The sequence below is a fragment of the Anser anser genome (genome assembly GCF_964211835.1).
Source record: "Anser anser genome assembly, chromosome: 12".
Taxonomy (NCBI): Eukaryota; Metazoa; Chordata; class Aves; order Anseriformes; family Anatidae; genus Anser; species Anser anser.
In genome coordinates, this window is record NC_139733.1 from 2,294,006 (window position 1) to 2,310,985 (window position 16,980).

The 16,980-nt window shown below is 46.4% G+C and overlaps 1 protein-coding gene across 2 annotated transcripts; it reads left to right on the forward strand.

Annotated features, from left to right (window-relative positions):
- Positions 1 to 111: 111 nt before the first annotated feature.
- Positions 112 to 14,935, forward strand: WNT5A (Wnt family member 5A). 2 transcript variants are annotated; one of them, XM_083795982.1, is made up of 5 exons: positions 112 to 1,152; positions 3,874 to 4,007; positions 5,170 to 5,435; positions 10,288 to 10,580; positions 12,072 to 14,935. In XM_083795982.1, exons 1-5 carry the CDS (start codon positions 1,147 to 1,149, stop codon positions 12,528 to 12,530), a joined length of 1,158 nt encoding a protein of 385 aa, XP_083652108.1. In that variant the 5' UTR covers positions 112 to 1,146; the 3' UTR covers positions 12,531 to 14,935. The 2 variants fall into 2 exon arrangements, with proteins under 2 accessions (XP_083652108.1, XP_083652109.1); XM_083795983.1 differs by lacking the exon at positions 112 to 1,152 and adding an exon at positions 3,168 to 3,486.
- Positions 14,936 to 16,980: the final 2,045 nt, after the last annotated feature.

A 16,980-nucleotide genomic window follows, 5' to 3' on the forward strand; every position in this document is an offset into this window, starting at 1 on the left:
GCAATAGGTCGGCTCCGAGCGCATGCGCTCCGCTGGAAGTTTTTCGGCTGCCGTTGGCTCTCCAACATTTTTTTTTTATTTTTCATTCTTCCCTTTTTTTTTTTTTTTTTTTTTAAACAGTTTTAAGCAGCGGGGTGAAGAGGAGAGAAGGAGAGACGCGGGGGGAGCCGGGCCGGCTGCAGCGGGCGGGGGGTAGAGTCGAGGAAGACGGGCCGCCCTCGCCGCCCCGCGTCGCTCGCTGCCCGGCGCTGGGGGCTTCTGCCCGCGATGGATTGGGGGAGCCGCAGCTCCTGAAGCCCCGGACTTCTCCCCTCCCCCGGCCCCTACTCGCCTTGCAGGATCAGTTGCCCCCTAAGACAGACACACGCGTGCACAAGGGTCCCCCTCCCCCTTCCTTGGTTGTGCAGAAACTTTTTTTTTTAAAGTTGGGCTCTTTTTTTGACTTTTTTTTTTTCCTTCTGTGCGTAAAATGGAGGGAGCCAGCCCGAGGATGGCTCTGCAGCCGCGGACGCACGGCTCCGCAACTCCCAGCCTTTAAAAGAAGCGAAGGGGGGCGGCCGGGGGGGGGAGCCCTGCGCCCGCTCGGCTCCGCTCGTCCCCCCCTCACCCGCTCCGCGCGGGGCCGCGCAGGGTGCGCGCCGCCGGGGGCCGGGTGGGAGCGCGGGGAGCCCCGCGGCGGCACCACCTGGGCTGGTGGGACGGATCGTCGCCCGCGGCGCTTTCGCTGCCGCTTGTGAAGATTTTTTTATTTGCTTCCGCGCAATCACGCCCACGGGCGCTGTGTGCGTGTGTTGGGTTGGCTTTTTGTTGTTGTTGTTGTTGTTTGGCTTTTTTTTTTCCTCCTTCTTCTGGTGGTGGAAAGCCCTAATTACTGCGATTGCTGATGGACCTTGGAAAGAAGGCTGCACTGGTGCCCCGCTCCGCAGTCGGACACGCTCAGCCTGCGCCGGACAGCGCGGCCGCTCCGCCGCCCCCCGCCAGCTCCGCGGCCCCCGCGCTCCTCCGGCAGCCGCCGCCGCCGTCCGCTGCCTGGGAGGGAGTATACCGCCCGGCTCCTGCGAACCAGGATTTTACTTTCGCCTCGCCCTTTCCCCCCCCTGCTCTGCTTGGATTACTTGGCTGCTCTCGCTCGGTGATCCCGCGGCGATGGAGGTGAGTCCGTGCGGGGCCGGGAGCCCCCGCACCCACGGGGGGCGCGCAGGGCGGGCGGCACCTCCGCGGGGTGCGGGACCCCGGCGCGCGCGGGGCGCCCCTCGCCCTCCCCCCCCCCCCCCCCCCCCCGAGCCGCCGCCGGGAGCTCCCACCTCTGCGCCCTCACCCGCTGCTCCCCGCCTGGAAAAAAGCTCCTGGATTATTTTTTTTTTTAATTCTGTTTTTCAATTTTCCCCCCGAAGAGAAGCTGCCCGCCGCAAGGACACTTGCCGGGCTGGCTCTGCCCGCCGCGTCCCGGTGCATCTCTCTGGCAGCGGCTCCCAGGGCGAGTTAAAGACATCTTTCCAAACTTCCCAAACTTTCCCGAGGAGGATCGCTATGGAGGAGCTCAACGTCGGCGCTAATGGTGGCCTGTACCTTTAAGGAGAGCTGGCTGGGGGCCAGCGGAGGACCCAGAGTCACCCCCCCTTCTTCCCCCCCTTTTAATTTTATTCTAAGTTTCTGGAGATTATCACTCTGCATCTGCAGAGGGTCCCGCCTGGGGCAGAGCGGAGGAGCGAGGCTCCTCGGGTCCCCTCGGCGCTGCGAGGACTCCATGTTGGAAAGCCTGTTGGCTTTTTGTTGTTTGTTTGTTTTTAATTGTCAGTTGGATGCTAAATCGGTTGCACTCGGAGGGTCACGGAGAGTTCAGCAGGGCCGGGGAACGAGGCTGCCCCCCGGGCCGGGGGTGCGCGACCGGCCCCGGGGAGCCGCGGCCGGGAGCCGGGAGGCGCCCGGCTTCCCGACCGCCCGGAGGGGCTGCCAAAGCCGCGGCCGGGAGCAGGGGGCGACCGGGGGCTTCACCGCGGAGCCGGCCCGCGGTTTACAGCCCCCCGGAGCCGGGGCTCTGGATGCCGCCTTCCCGCAGGTAGTGCTCCCAGAAAACCAGATGCCTTCGCAGGCTTTCCAGACACCCCGTGTAAAACAGGATCACAGGCAAGCCCGCGGCTGCAGGATCTGTAAAAGCCTCCCTTTTCATCTCAGCAAAGAGCAAGGGCTCCGCATGGGGTGCATTAAATACCCGAAACCAATCTCGGTGGCCCTACAAAGTTGAAAACGGTGCCTCACACTCCTGATAGCCAATACTGCCGGCGAATTCCCCCCTACTTTTTTTTTTTTTTTCCCTTTTTGTTTTTGATGGCAGCTTGTCAGCCGGAGGGGCCGGGCCCCCGGGCGCAGGTGCCTCCTCCCGCCTGGCCTCGCTGCCTCGGGAGGACGAGGAAGGCGACAGCGGCCCGCTGCGGGCCGGGAGGTGCCGTCGGAGGGGCAGCAGCCGCCCGGCCCCAACGCCTCCCGGGGCGAGGCCGCCCCCTGTTGGGAGCGGGGCGCCAGGGCTCCCCGGGGGCCGCCGGGCCGGGGCTGGGGGCTCGGGGCTGCGGCAGGGCCCAAGGGGACACCCAGGTCTCTTAGAAGGGGAGGGCCGAGGCAGCGCGGCTTTGGCCCCAACGTCCCGGCCCCGCCGCCCCCCGCAGGCACCGAGCTGGGGGTCTCCGAACCGTGGCACTTCTGTGGTGTTAGCTGCATAGCTCCTGGTTCAAAAACAGCAAAGCAAACCGAGAAAACCCCCAAAGCACCACCACACCTTGGCGTTTGGGAGCCGCAGCGAGCTCCAGCCACACTTTGCCCAGCCCCGGCTCTCGCACCTCTCCCGGCAGCGCCGGGGTCCTGCTGCCGGACCCCAGGCCCCGCCTCGGGCACCGGGGAGCTGGGACCCCCCCCCGGGCTGTGCAGCCCCCCCAGGGGGCGGCCAGGGCCGGGGAGGCTTCACCCAGGGCTACGCGTGCTGCCGGCTGCCCTTCCCCACGCGTATCCAGGCAGGTTCCGTGGCAGCCCCGGTCTTCTCCCGACCCTTCACAAACAGAAAGAAATTAGAATTAAGAACACCTTGGCTTCGGCATTAAGGGCTTTTTGAGAATGAATAGGGAGCCCCCAAGTGTCGAAATGTCTTTTTTTTTTTTTTTTTTTCCTCCCTTCCAAGGGGAGGGGAAATAAAAAAACTTGAATGGGACTGGTTAGCGAGTTAAAGAGTCCCGTGTGAGGACGCAGACGGAGATCGCGGGACCTGTCGGGGGAAGCGTTTGGCTCCCCAGCCGGCCTCCTACTCACTGTGGGGCCGCCGCTTGGGGCTCCTGTCCCCTCCGCCTCCCCGGGCCAGCGCCGACCCCAACCCTGACCCCAACCGGTTCGGGCGCTGCCGTCGGGGCTGTCACCGCAGCGCCAGCACAGAGCGGGGGCTGCGGGGACCTGCTTCCCCCGTCCCGCTCGGATGCTGACTCCGGAGCGGGAAGCAATGGGGTAATGCCCGGCACTGGGGCAGCGAGGGGAGCAGGGACGGGACCCCCGGTACCCCCCCATTGCCGCCCCGCCCCGTCCCGTCCCGTCCCGTCCCGGGCAGGGTGCGGGGGGCGGCGGGGCAGGGGCCAGGCGGCGCGGGTCGCCGTGCGGCCGCCCCGGGAAGGCGGTGTCCGGGTTTGGGGGGGCGTGGGTGGGTTCTGGCCGGGGGTGGTGGTGTGCCCGCTGGCGCGGCAGCCGCGACCTGGCACCGAAGCCCCGGCGGGGAGAAGGGCAGGCGAGTCAGCGTCAAGTTAAAAGGGGCCCGGATACTTCCGTTGTTTAAACTTGAATGCTCGAAAATGGTCTGAGAAGCAATAAACAATCTGATCCTTTTTCTCCCCCCTCTAGAAATCCACTGCAGTATTAATCCAAGGAGGTGCTTTGGGGACAGTTGGCAGTACAATGGCTTCTCAGTACCTCATAGTGGCTCTGGCCATTTTCTCCTCTTTTACCCAAGTTGTAATAGAAGCCAGCTCTTGGTGGTAAGCATCTCGTATCGACTTGATTTTAAAAGGGGGAGTCAAGTTTTGCTTGATTAAATGTCTATTTACTTCGTATGTGCTTTGTTTCTGGGGGAGCAGTGCATGAAGGAGACAGCAGGGGAGTCGTGTTTTAGCTGTAATACGTTGTGTATTAAAATGAACGTGTTTCTGGAGCAAGCAGAATTGTGTAGGATCTTGTGTTGTAAAACTCAGTTTTTTAGAATGGTTTAAAGTAGATTCTCTTTGGGTTTGACCATCTTTAAATTTCTAGAATTGCATTCTTTTAAAGGAGTCATTTCAACTCCTGTAGACTAGATTTTTTTTATGTATAAAAGAAAATATGGAATTACCACTGAAAACCTCTATTAGATTAAAATTTAGGTTTGAAGTTTTCCAATAAGCTTAAGGCTTAAATGCTTATAAATATATTTTGTTACCAAAAAAGTACATTTTTGTTTCTGTTTTGGCAAATTATCTGTTTCTCTACAGGGTACGATGTGGGGAGTTCTTGAAATAGGTGTTTCTCCGCTGTTTCAATTGATCCTGTTGAGATTAATAGCCACTTTCTAATTGAAATATTGTGTGAAAAGTACTTCAAGAATTAAGAAAACAAAGTTGATTTTGTTTACGGTGATTATACTTGCCTCTGTTTTTCTGTGTCATTCGGAAGAAGCTGGAAGTAGTCTATAGCAAGTTTCCAACTTCTGGCATGTTAAAGGTTTCCCTGTTTGTTTATGATAGAACAGATTGAAAATCCAGACCTAAATCTAAAATGTGTGTTAATATAGAGTGGGTTTGGGGGGCTTTTTTTGTTTTCACTTTATGTATTTTCTGGCCTTGCCGTTGTTTGTGGCTTCTGTTATTTTTACTACGTCCATTTGAGCTAGTGAAAGATTGCCTAGTGCAAGTCTTCCAAGTCTGTGTCTTACTTCAGTCCCTAATGTATGGTGATAACCACATGGATGGGATATAATAACTTTTGTGCTGTCTTTAAAGTAAGTTTCATATTTATGTGTTTTTGTTGTTAGTTTTTTTTTGTTATTTTTTTCCTCATCTTGATAGCAAAAACAGGAGGCTCAATGCTTATATACAATACAGTTCTGTTTGGGATTTATAGACGTTTTTGTCTTCTCTTTATTAATCGAAATTTTTCTTTATGCAGGTCTTTAGGGATGAACCCTATGAACCCCATGAACCCTGTTCAGATGTCAGAGGTATACATAATAGGAGCCCAGCCACTATGTAGCCAGCTAGCAGGGCTTTCCCAAGGACAGAAGAAACTCTGCCAGTTGTATCAGGACCATATGCAGTTCATTGGAGAGGGTGCAAAGACCGGCATTAAGGAATGCCAGTATCAGTTCAGACATAGAAGATGGAATTGCAGCACTGTGGACAACAACTCTGTTTTTGGCAGAGTCATGCAGATAGGTAGGAAGCAACATCTTTATGATTAAACTCTTGTCTAAGGGTATGTATGGCACATAATGTTCTGCACTTGAAGCTCTTGCCAGGTTCTTACTGCACACTGTATACGATCAAGTGTTTTTAAAAGTTGGCAAAGGAGTTGAATTATTTTTAGCTGGAGGTGATTTCCCACCACTGTCCAGCCATGTCTGTTGGAAAACAAAGTAGGAATATACATCTGCATATGGGAATACACTAGAAAGGAAAATGTGTCCCTGGCATCTCCTTTTAGAAAACCTGAGACAAAATAAAGGCAATCTAAGAGAATTAAAAACAGCAGCGTCTTGTAAAATTAAAGATGTCCCTATCTAGTTCCAAAGTTAGCGGCTGCATTGGTCTGGAGGTTAACTGAAAATTGCTGGTCTGTCTGTTAGTGTTTATAGGCAATTCCTTCTTGCTTATTTCCAGGTATGGTAACTTTTTTCTCTTTCTGAGGAAGCTAGGTTTGTGTTAAAAATAGCACGGCAGGGTAATCTCTTTGAAATCAGTTCTGTCAGGGCAGAACGTGTGATTGTCCTTGCAACTTGCATTTGATGTAATCACGTAGCTGGTAGGAGATACAGATTCCTGTTTAACTTCTTATCGCAATTTGGTGGGCACCCAACCCTTTCCCTATCAGATTGTCTTTGAAATGTGCTTCTCCAGTGTTCACGTGCTGCCTGCTTTTCCTGTCATTTAAGGAACTCGTTGTGTTTTAAAGTCCTTGGCAAAATTTTAACTAGTGCTACTGAACTGGGTCCATGGCGAAACCTTCCTCAGACTTCCCCAGGTTGGATTGCTGATCCTGTGCAAGCAACTGGAAAAGCTGTTTCTCTGTGTGACAGTTTTCAACTTCTATGTTAGTGATCAGTGACTAACAAACTCAGCATTGCTTTTTACCTGGAGATCTAAAGAAAAGTTTTTATTTCAGCTTTTTTTCTGGCCTGCTTTAAAAAGGAGGGTTTTAAAATCAAATCCAAGCTAGGTTTATCAGTAAATGCATGAACTCCAGTAAAAGTTGAAGGAATACCATCAATTCATATTTGTTCTCAGTGTTTGTAAAAAGGAGTTTGTTTTTATTTGTCTGACAATCTCCAAATAAAATCTATTGCATAAAAGTATCTAATTGAAACAGCTGGTTTCAGACAAACAATCTTCCTTAGACTTTTTCCAAGCACAGTATTAACACCCCCCTGTAGAGTTTACTTTTTGCCCTACCTGAGCAGAAGTCTACTAGCATATGAAACATGAAAGAAAACTCTTTCTGTAGACCTTCCTGTTCTAATAATCTAACAAATGCCAGCAAAATAATCTGTTTGAAATTTGGGCCTTCACCTTTCATCCCTTATTTATTATTCAAGCAAGTAAAAATTAGCTCAAGGGGACTACTGGTGTGAAGAAATGTATAGGATCAGGCCCATGAGTTGTGGTGTCTGTCTCCAGAATAGAAGTTTCTGCCCTCCCAAAGTATGACAGATCTATTTAAAGTTGGTTTCTTTCAAGTTAAATAACTTTGCCGCACCCTTCTCCTGAATATGACTGCGTTAGCTGATGTCTACACAGCAATTTATCATGTAATTAAGCCACTTACTCTAATTGCAGATGGAAGCAAGGTTAATGGCCATATTCAAGAGTTAAAGATCCTAAAGAGTGTATTCATTGAGAACAAGAAAGGTGTTGTCGGTACCAGTTGTATTATTTCATGCTGACCTTTCGGTAATGACCAGCTGCTCGTCCTCTGAGTGGAAGGAAAAATTGGTACTTTTAGAGCCTCATCCATTTTAACTTCAGCCTGCCTTATGCTGACTTGTCGAAGGCTGTCAGCATTTCCTTACTCTCACCAATGTGAGAAGATTGTAGCCGGGGACTGAATGCATGCAGTTTGGGAGGATTTTGTCATCTGAGCTAACTCTCTTGCTGGTTGTGCACAGAGGAGCGCCTAAGCAAAGCACTGACTGACAACGCAGTAATTACTGCAGCACATAAATGGACAGTCTTTCTTCCAGGATTTATCTGGCAAAGTTAGCTAAAGCTGTACAAATAAACCCAGCACTGGGTTTGGAAACTTGCTCTGTGGCTTATTGAACTGCAGAGTTTCAGGGCTTTTGTTCTTTGCTGATGGTTCCCAGGTCAGGCTGTGGTCCTCGCTGCCTTCCCCGCCTTGCGCCATCTCCTGGCTCTGTGGCAGGCCCGGGGCTGGCAGCGGTTGGGCTTTCAAACAGCAAAGTGCTAACATGAAGTAAAATAACTGGATCCTCCCCCAGCAGCTTGCTGGAGTTGGGGTCCAGTCTATTCATGCCTGCTGCCTGATGCTGAATGCTTTTAAAATACAGGACAAAGAACATTTTGTATCTTATGGTCAGGTATATAAAAAAAAAAAAGTTCTGTTATTGCAGAACTATTCATATCAAGTGATATATCAAGGCTCAGCTCCTTGCTCTGTGGGTGGCTTCCTACAGAGTATGGATGTTGAACAGTTCCAGTTCTATGTTTTGTATATGGGAGAGAAGGGACTCAAATGTGTTTGGAATGTGTGTTTCCTTGCCATGGCTACAATGGAGGGAAATGCTGGCCTGTGGGAAAAGATAGATCGGACAGTGAAGGAAAGCACAGTTGTGCCTAAAGACTTAAAAATAAATAAATAATAGAAAATTTAGAGTGACTTGTCCATGTGGAACTGTCACCCTTCATGCATTGCTGGGTTCGATGACTTCAGGCAGTGATGACTTGCAGCCTGTGTGGGCTTGAAGTCTGCTTCAGCACTTGATGTTATTTTATAATTTGCTTAAATGCTCACGGAGGGAGCTTGGGGGCAACTCTCTTTTCTGTACCCCAGCATTTTCTTCTCTGTCCCACTAAAAACAAGTTCTTTAAAATACACTCTGAGATAATAATTCATATTAATAATAATAAAAAAGTTAGCTTTATGGGATTAAATCCTGCAATAAACAGTATTGTTAACCATGCGAAAGCACAAACTAATTAAACAAGAAAAAGAATAAAATGGAACGGAAGAGGTGAGTCCTGTGGTCCAAAGCAGACCATGTTTCTTTCCTCTAAATCTAGTGGAAATTTTGCTTAAGGAATTAATCCAGAAATGTGTGTTACAGAACAAACGGGAACGTTAAAATCTGTATGAGGTTCCCCCCGCTATAGTTTGCGTTAAATGCAAGGCATAAGTCAGCACATAAAGCCAAGTCTTTTTTTTTAACCAAAAAAGGCTGCTCCTGTAACCCTTTATACCCATAATTCATGTAAGTACTTTCCCAAGCAGGTGTCAGGGAGAATGGAGCATTGTAAGTAGGGGGCAAAGTGCTTCTCATCTTCCTTAAATGTGATCTTTCCCAACATGAGACTTCTGATTTTTTCCCATTTAGAAACAGCATCTATTACTAGAATTAATCCAGTGGATGACAGCTGTTATATTAACAAAGCTGCTCTGAGTGTAGTGTCATCTTGATGTTAAATATGGACCAGACTGTGAATTATTTATGTTCCAAAAGTGCTCAAAAGCTCCTATTAGATTTGGCCTGTTATGGTAGGCCTTGTACAAACAGCTTCTGCCTCAAAATATTGCTGCCTAAATACATAGGATATGTCCAAAATGCAGCCTCTTAGAGCCCTAATTTTACGAAGGCCCATGCTGTTCCCTGAGAAACTTGTAAAATCAAGATTGGAAACTAGCTTGATCTATTGATTAGAATAAAGATTAGGAATAGAATTTAACTCATATAAATTGAAAATAACAAGATTATAGTTAGTCTATTCTTAGTTATTCTGGGAATCTTTCTTGGAAAAGACCCAGTGGGATGCTGTATCTTAAGATGAAAAGCAAACTGCAAGTGGGATCTCTGGTACAAGTTTTGTAGGGTGTTGTTTTTTGTTGTTGTTTGTTTGTTATTTTGGCTTGTTTTTGAAAGCCCTTCTACTTTCATTCAAAACTTGTGGCATTCTTGGAAAAGAGGGAAATTCAAGCTCTACGTAAAGGTGTTTTTAGATACCATCAAGAGGGTGCTACTTAGCCAAGTCTTGCATTGTTGGGATTGTAACTTTTTCTTCCCCAAATTTGAAACTTGAGGTTTTAAAGGCATTTAAGGGCACCAGATACAGAATAAAACTTTCAAGGCCTGCTTGTGCCATGGGTTTTTTCTTCCCTGTAATTGGTAGAAACAATTGTCCATAGATTCGCCTACCTGCCACATCGACAGGAGCTGGAGTGCTGGGCATTGAGCAGCTCGGGTTGTTTGTTAGGTTCATTAGCCTCCTAGAGAAGTGGCTTGTGTGCAGAGTGAGAAGTGGTGTGTAATTCTGCTGTGCGTTTCTTTTGATACCAGAAGGCTTTGTAAAACGCTATAACTTTAAGTAAATCGGAGCAAGGGGGAGAAGTGCATAAATCATCTTTGAGAAGTAGTAATTTAAGAACCAGGCCTTTTAAAAGTTGCATTTACCATCTCTCTCTTCTGAAGGGCAGGGAGCCTACTTCATTCCTCTCCTCTCCCCTCCCTACCCCAGCAGGCAGGGCTGCCATGGCCTGGCTGGTGGCCTGCTCGGGGCCGCTGCCCTGCCACATCCTTCCTTCCAGCTCCATGCCTTCCCCACTACCAACAAGAGGCAACTGCTCCTCACAAACACCTCATGTGCTCCTGTGGGATTGAGGGTGGGGTTCATTTGGTGGGGTTGTTTTTGGAGTAGAGATTTTTGGAGGAGCACTGTTCAGGGTTACTCTGCCCTTCAGTAGGAGAATGAGTTTTGGAGGCTCCTGGAGGGTTCGGTCCCCTGGGTGGGCTGGGGTGGTGGATGAAGGTCCTCCCGTAACACTGCTCATCTTTCTGTGCAGGCAGCCGGGAGACAGCGTTCACCTACGCGGTGAGCGCAGCTGGGGTGGTCAACGCCATGAGCCGCGCCTGCAGGGAGGGTGAGCTCTCCTCCTGTGGCTGCAGCCGGGCTGCGCGGCCCAAGGACCTGCCCCGGGACTGGCTGTGGGGTGGCTGCGGGGACAACATTGAGTATGGATACCGCTTCGCCAAGGAGTTCGTTGACGCCCGGGAGCGGGAGAGAGTTTACCAGAGAGGTTCCTATGAGAGCGCCCGGATCATGATGAACCTGCACAACAACGAGGCTGGGAGGAGAGTAAGTCCCTCTGCCCCCACACGTCCCTCCCTTTGGGGAAAGCCTGGGAGGTCATCTGCCACCAAGCTTGTCTCCGTTTCAATAGGCAAGACAAGAAAATAGAAAATGCAGGTATAGGTGGGTGAAGAGCGTATAAATTTGTGCTGCTCTTGGTTGCCTTTCCCATGGAAGGACCAGGACCAGAGTGGGTTGCGTTTTCCTCCACGCTGGTTCAGTAGAAGTGCCTAGCACGCTGCACACTTTCTGTACAATTTTATTAGTTTGTGTTTCCAGCTGGCGCCGTGTGTGCTAGGGGGAAGAGGGATGCACTGAGCCTCATCATCTGGAATAGTGTTGTAGGATTGTTCCCACTTTTTTTTTTCCTGCTTTGAGGATGCGAAAAGCTCCTCCATGTTATTAGAAAACATCATCTTCTATGGTTAAATATGTCTTTATGGTTTCTTTAATCTCAAGAATGCCTTAAATGAACTGGTGTAAACTTTTTTTTAATAGTCTGAATATGAAGAGCCAAAATCATTATTTTCCTAGAGCTTGATGTGCCAGAAATAGTCGGCTGGAGACTTTACACTTGTGTTTTAAGGTGAAGAAGGATGAAAGATAATTGAAAATTAATAGTATTTAAATGTGAGAGGAGGGTGTCTGAAAGCAGTGGACAGGCCAATTTACCATTAGTGAGAAGAAAAATGACATTTTCACGGTTGCTTATGGAGACTAGCAGCTTTTTCCTTCCTCAGCCTCATCTTTGCAGTGCCATTTGGCAGCGCTGAGACTTTCTGTAACTGCTGGGTGGAAGTTGTCTACGGTATCATCTAATGTGTCAGACCCCAGGATTTTTGGGGCACTGTCAACACTGACTCTCATTTCTATTTGTACAGGGCAAATGAGAGATATTTCCCTGCCAAAGCTTTGTAAAGAGGATATTGCTGTGTAGCTCTGTCTTCCACCCATAGGTGTTTGGGGGTTTCTTCTTGGATGAAGTCTCTATTGTAGAGCAGTATTTGGGATAGGAGGAGAATGCTGAGCCAGGAGTAGACAATCAGCTGCAACTGAGCCAGGAACAAGAGGAATCTTAACTCTTTCCCTAGTTGAAGCCTCAAGCTGAGATCAATAGAGAGAGTAACTCGAATAGAAACTAAAGGGATGTTTTACATTTCTCAATGAAACAGCAAAATCCTTTGCTGGCATGAGAGCAAATTCCTAAAATTTGAATGCAGCATGACTGATGCTGCTGTCTGGTCTGTGTGTGTGCTGCTATGGCTGTCTGTGTGGTGGGGAGAGGCTGGCAAAAACTCTCCCCTCTCCCTTGCCCCCTTGTCTGGGTTAACAAGGGTGCATGGGGTGAGCTTGCACTCTGCCCTCCCACTGTATTGCAGGAGGGAGGAGGATGCTAGGAGAAGGGGGAAGGGGACAGAGAAATGAGGTGCATAAATGCTGTCACAGTTATGCTAATCTTTCACCATCTTTTCTCCTTTCTCGCCCTGCCTTCTCCAGACTGTGTACAACCTGGCTGACGTGGCCTGTAAATGCCACGGTGTCTCTGGCTCCTGTAGCCTGAAGACCTGTTGGCTGCAGCTTGCCGATTTCCGCAAGGTAGGCGATGCCCTGAAGGAGAAATACGATAGTGCTGCTGCCATGAAACTCAACAGCCGGGGCAAGCTAGTGCAGGTGAACAGCCGCTTCAACGCACCCACTATCCACGACCTTGTCTACATCGATCCCAGCCCCGACTACTGTGTGCGCAATGAGAGCACCGGGTCCCTGGGTACCCAGGGCCGCCTTTGCAATAAGACCTCGGAGGGCATGGATGGCTGTGAACTCATGTGCTGCGGCAGGGGGTATGACCAGTTCAAAACAGTACAGCGAGAGCGCTGCCACTGCAAGTTCCACTGGTGCTGCTACGTTAAATGCAAGTTGTGCACAGAGATTGTGGACCAGTTTGTGTGCAAATAGGAGACGGACGAGGTGGGAGGAACTGTGGCCACCTGCCCACAAGGGGTGCAGACCCCTCTCCCCTTCCACAGGACTATCTCCGCTTTATTTATAGAGTCCAATGAGTTGTTGTCTTCTTTTAAGGAAAAGAAAAAAGAAAAAAAAAAAGGGCAGGGGGAAGGAGAAATTAAAAAAAATTTAAAAAAAAAAGAAAAATGCAAAGGTTGCAAAGAGAAGTGCCTGGAACCCTCTCTGTGTCCATCCCAGAACTGTGTGCGGCTTATATTTTTGGCAATAATGGGGGAGAACCTGAGGATATTTATTTTACAAAGTAAAACAAAAAATTTGACTTTTCTTTAAAATTATAGAATAGTTTGAGGGGAAAATCCAACATATCCTAATTTAGTCCCATGGGACATAATACATGTGCAGTAGGCAGAGCAACCATGTAATGTGCTTGGGATGTTAGAACAATCCTTATGGATGTGAGGAACATACAGACCTGTCCATGACTTCTGATTTCAGACACTAGTAGTTATCAAAATAGGGTTTATAGAGCTATTCAGTACAATTAGGGCTCTGTAAATAAGGGGTGGTATATTCATCATGAAGTGCAGTATCAGTTGCATATCTGAATGTGCCTGCTTAAGTATGCAATGTCATTGGAGGGTAAAGAGCAAAGGATCATAAAGGCTTCAACTGCGTTATTCCTGACTCACTGAATTTGGCTCCAGAACCTACCAAGACCAAAAAAGCAAAAAGACACAAAAAGTCTGCCTTGATGTATAGCATAAATATTCCGCAAGGGAGAATTTGACCTTATTAGCTAATTGTGGCATTCAAGTATCTCATCCCACAGAGCAGCGTATCAAGAGCCAACGAGGTGCTGGTTGTGTGGGGCACTGCAGCCTGGTGGGAGGGTGGCTGCGTACTTGCAGGCAGCGAAGTTGCAAGCTTGCAAAGTTGCAGTCTCCCAGCCTGGAAAGCCCTTTGAAAACAGAATTCCCCAAATTTGAAAATGCCTTAAAAATGGTGTAATAGCTGGCTATCTTTCGAAACACAGCTTGACAAATAACTTCTCTAATTTTATGAGAGAAAATAAATCATTAGGTAGCCACTCTTGGAATGATTAATTTTTATTTTTTTTTTTTGCAGATTTTGGGAACGCTTTCACTTAAAGAGACAATAGTTTCATACTGTAATAACATTAACTGGCTATTATAGTTCAATGAAATGTTGCAGCAATACCAAATTTATCATTCTATGTCTTTAATACACATGCTTTAGGTAATATATTGCAGATATACACTACAACTGTTCAGACTATACGTGAGCAGTTACATATGTATGGGAAAACTGTGGTCTGCTGGTGTCTGATATTTCAAAGCTCTTTGTACATATATATTTTAATGATTTAAGAAATAATAAAACTTCTAAATTACAGGGGCAGTTCATCCCCCATTTTCTTTTCCAGATCTCTTCAGGTTTGTTGATGAATCTAACTTTTTTTTTTTTAATTATTATTATTTTTAAGAGCCTTTATAATTTGAGTTTTAAGGATTATCACGAAGAAGTAAGCCTTTTTCCAGCTTCAGGACTTTCTTGGTCAGTTGTTAGAGGCAGCACCCTGCACTTGCATTGATACTGGTCTGGAGATACTTCTATTCCACTTACACTGTAGAGGCATCATTAGTTGCTGAAAGGAGACAACTTAAAACTCCAAAATGTGCTGCATTTGGCCCTTGGTTTTTAGTTTTTGAAATGGGAATTATTTGTTGAACAATATGTATTTACACAGGATTTCCTTATTGGTTCAGAGGCCTCATTCCAGCTCAGTGCCATCCAACAAGTTCAAGAAATTGGTTTTGCAGATACCAAGTGAGGAAAATCTTTCACTTTAGCCTAGTTGTACTAAAGCCTTAACTTTTCACCAGCCTATAAGCTGTATCATTAAGTTCATCTTGATCATTTATCAGCTTCTTAAATGGCGCTTTATTGCTCTTAATTTACTGTACAAGGACATATTTACCCCTCATCTTCAGATGTTTGCAAAGAATATCTTTAAAGTAAGATAAATAAAGCACTAATTCATTGAATATGTCACTTTTGGTTTTTATTATACAAAAACCATGATCATTTTTTTCATTTGCTGAATCACCTCTCTCTTGTTCCTTTTTAGTGACTTTTGTCTGAGCAGAACTGAATCTCATGATCCTAGCTATTAAAACACTATTTAATGTAAAATATTTTACTTGTCATTCAGATATGTAAATCTTCTATGTCCTTTCCTTTGTTCTGTACATTTAATGTACATATTTCTGTCTTGCGTGATTTGTATATTTCACTTTTTTTTTTTTTTTTAAAGAAAGGATTATGCCATAATGGAAGATAGACTATAAAATAAAACTTTGGTTGTATATTGGGAAGTGGTTTTAATTATCTTTCAGAGGAGGATTTGTTAAAACAATGAACAGAGATGATTTTTAAATTTACTACATGGTAAAGCAAGGAAGTGATTGTTTGCCAAACAAACAAAGTACATCTCAAAAATTTATTTCTATATTAAGGAATACAGATATAACTACTTTTTAAGTGGAGGGAAAAAAACAACAACAACAAAAAATCCCAGCCCAAATCCCTGTGAATGTGAGCTAGAAAGCATTTTAGGGATGGGTTAGATGGGTTAAGGGCTTTGTTGGCAGTGGGTAGGGGCTGGGGCTAATGCTGCTTGTGTGGAAATGGCGTCCAGGGCTTGCTGTAGCAACTCTGGGGCAGCATGACCTGATGCTGCAGACAACTTCCTCACGTAATCCCCGTGGTGGCAGCAGGATCCTCCTGTGGTTTCCAAGGCGAATAAGATTTCAGGACTGGGTTTTGTCTGGTTTGGGCTGTGTGCGTGGTTTCTGGGGGTGAGGTTCCCCCAGCCTGATGCGCAGAGGCTGACACAAGGGAAGCTCACCTGTTTGTCCTCAGACTTGCTCAGAAATGGAGTGTGTGGGCAGAAAGCAGCGAGTCCCTAAAAAATGCAAAGTATTGGTAGCAAGGAAGTAAAACAGAAAACGAAAATTAATATAAAAACCAAGCCTTCTGTTTTGAGACTGATTTTTCTTTGAACTGATTTCCTAAATAAATCTCTATTTATTTACTTATTTATTTTTTGTGCTGTAGAGAGCATCATGAATTAGTGGCCTTTTCTACCACTCTTCTGCTGCTTTTCTTCCTTTTCGCTTTCTCTTTCTCTTTTTCCTTTTCCTTTTCCTTTTTTTTTTCTTTTTTTTTTCTTTTTTTCTCCCAAGGATAACCTTCTAATGTATCGAAACTCCTTCTGGCTGCCAAGAATGTATTATCCCACAAACCAGTAGACCAACATCGTGTGTTTAAAATAGCGATTCTGGGCAAATGCAACATTCTGTGGTCCTATTACTGACATCTGGTTCAGTTTTCCTTCACTTGTATATTGACCAGTATTCTTTATTGCAAAAACACAGCCCCTATTTAGGAAAGTCAGCATTTTTTTGGACTGGATTGTATTCAAACTCTTCCCAATAACAGAAAAGTTACCAAAAATTTCTTTATTGGCAGCAGTAAATAACTGTATTCAAAATAGTCATTATGGGCTCAGATACAAGAGAATTGTTTTTAATTTGCAGCAAAGTTTATCTGTTTAATTTTGTTAAAAATGCTGTTACCCCTGGATTTGAATCTTGTATTTTTAGTGATCTTCTCAAACCTTTGTGTCCGGTTATGGATTTGCCAATACGAATACTCACCCCGTCTTTGCAAAATATTGAAGCCACAGGTGTTAGCAGGAAGAAAACCAGGACAGGGAGTGAACATGAAGAAGTGAATGGCAGCCTCGAGTCAGGCACTACATGCAGAAAAGAGCATCAAACCCATTCCTTTTCTTAAGGACATGTTTCATGTTTACATGTTTCATGACCTGACAAAGATGATACAGAACTTGTAGAAATTGTCACTGAAGCTGGCAGAAAGACTGCTTTCCTTTTGGGTAAGGGTTCTTGAGAAATAATTTCTAAACCATTAAGATGTTCTTTGTAAAAGAGTGCTTTTGCTGAATCAGGAAGGACACTTTTTTTTTTTTCTTTTCTTTCTGAAATATATTCTAGAGGAAACTGTAAGAAAAAAGGGGAAAAATAAAAGTCTCTTTTATATATATATTAATATATATATTATACTTGTTGACTGTGTCAGTCCTAAAATTGCTTATCTATAATTTAAGTCAGTTTGGAAGGCAGTCCAGATCTGCTCTTTCACTCTTCAAACTGTGTTTAAGATCCTCAACAGCCAGAGGAGAGGAGAGGAGAGGAGAGGAGAGAAAAAAAGAAAAAAGAAAGGAAAAGAAAGGAAAGGAAAGGAAAGGAAAGGAAAGGAAAGGAAAGGAAAGGAAAGGAAAGGAAAGGAAAGGAAAGGAAAGGAAAGGAAAGGAAAGGAAAGGAAAGGAAAGGAAAGG

What these genes read in the sequence shown, in the direction of transcription:
- WNT5A (XM_083795982.1), top strand. An exon ending in TGGCAGAGTCATGCAGATAG is followed by an intron (nt 5,436 to 10,287) that starts GTAGGAAGCAAC and finishes CTTTCTGTGCAG; the next exon opens with GCAGCCGGGAGACAGCGTTC. An exon ending in ACAACGAGGCTGGGAGGAGA is followed by an intron (nt 10,581 to 12,071) that starts GTAAGTCCCTCT and finishes TGCCTTCTCCAG; the next exon opens with ACTGTGTACAACCTGGCTGA.